Source organism: Camellia sinensis, chromosome 8 (assembly GCF_055761805.1).
Source record: "Camellia sinensis isolate YWXY chromosome 8, ASM5576180v1, whole genome shotgun sequence".
Lineage (NCBI taxonomy): Eukaryota > Viridiplantae > Streptophyta > Magnoliopsida > Ericales > Theaceae > Camellia > Camellia sinensis.
In genome coordinates, this window is record NC_138968.1 from 21,621,133 (window position 1) to 21,622,559 (window position 1,427).

A 1,427-nucleotide genomic window follows, 5' to 3' on the forward strand; every position below is an offset into this window, starting at 1 on the left:
ACAGTTTAAGTGAATCTTGATTATTGATGTGAAATTCTGAAAACTTTTTGGGATTTTTTGTTTTGGGATTGTAACTTACTGTTCTACAAAATATTTGAAAGTTTCTAGATACACTCCTTAAATTTCTTTTTGCATCTTTCTACACCCTCCACATATACAGTATGATATGACTCTTGTGCCTTGTAAGAAAACTCTTTTATGTGAATGTAAGAAGATACTTTACTAAATGTATTTTAGAAGCTATCAAAATACGTGAATGCTTGCATAAAGTGAAATGACAACAGCAGCCCTAGCTATGTTGGCGTGGCTTGCCCTGGTTGGACTAGGAGAAAATGTATTTTTGAAGTTGCATTGCAGCCTTGTAAGGATAACTTTGTCTCTTTACCGAAGACAAAAACCTCAAAGATCTTAAAAAATATCTGTAGATAAAAACAGCACATAGCATATCTTGTGAGACAAAGGCACAACCATTCATTTTCCAGGATAAGGTTTCTAATTACAACAACAGAGGCCCATAGCATTGCAAGTAACAAGCCCTAAAAGAAGCCATGAAAACCCTAATTTGTGTAGAACAACCACCCATCTACATTACAAATCTACCTTCATGCAAGCCAAGAAGCCCAACAACCCTCCACCCAAGAACATGGAAAGTGCATGCCAAAGCCAAAGGCTGCAGCAGAACACAAGCTAAGGTACAAGATGGGAAGATTAAAAGCACAGAAACCATTACTAGGTCAAAATCCTTTGAAAGGAAATTCGGAGGTGACGATGATGACAAGATACCGGAGGTGGTGTTTGAGAGGATGATAGTGAGAATCTTGTTTTATGTGGGGGTTCCTATGGTCATTGGCATAGCATTCTTGATAGTTTTTAATGTAGCAAAAGAACAACATTTGTGGGATGTGCCACTTTGGTTACCTCTCTTGACTACTTTTCTCACTTTTGGGGCTTCTGCACTTGGGATTGCTTATGGGACTCTGTCTACTAGTTTGGATCCAAAGAAGAAGGGTTCCATTCTAGGGTTTGAAGAAGCTCAGAAGAATTGGGTCGAAATGTGGGAAGAAGGAGATGATGATGAGAGTAGAAGGTGATGGATATGGAGGTGCATGATATATAATAATATATGTATACACTAACTCCATGCTTCCATACCTTCCAATCACAGTGCAAATATGAATAATTGTGATCCCAATTATGTGTTAATTCAGAGATAAGCTTGTAACTTCAAAATCATTTTGTTTGTTCATAAATGTCATAATTGTGCATGGCTAACTGCCATTTTTATCCCTTTTTTTTTCTTTTTCTTTTTTTTTTCTTTTTTTTTTTGGGGGGGGGGGGTTGCACACAAGGGTGTTTGGCCTCGATTATTCTCAACAAAAAAAAAAAAAATCTCTCGTCTCATATATACCAGATAATCACCGAGCTTA

General features: G+C 37.1%; 1 protein-coding gene across 1 annotated transcript; it reads left to right on the forward strand.

Annotated features, from left to right (window-relative positions):
• The first annotated feature begins 548 nt into the window (after nt 1–548).
• LOC114295024 (transmembrane protein, putative (DUF3464)) lies at nt 549–1,091 on the forward strand. Its single transcript, XM_028239196.2, has one exon. The coding sequence runs from the start codon at nt 549–551 to the stop codon at nt 1,089–1,091; it is 543 nt and encodes a 180-aa protein (XP_028094997.1).
• The last annotated feature ends 336 nt before the right edge of the window (nt 1,092–1,427 follow it).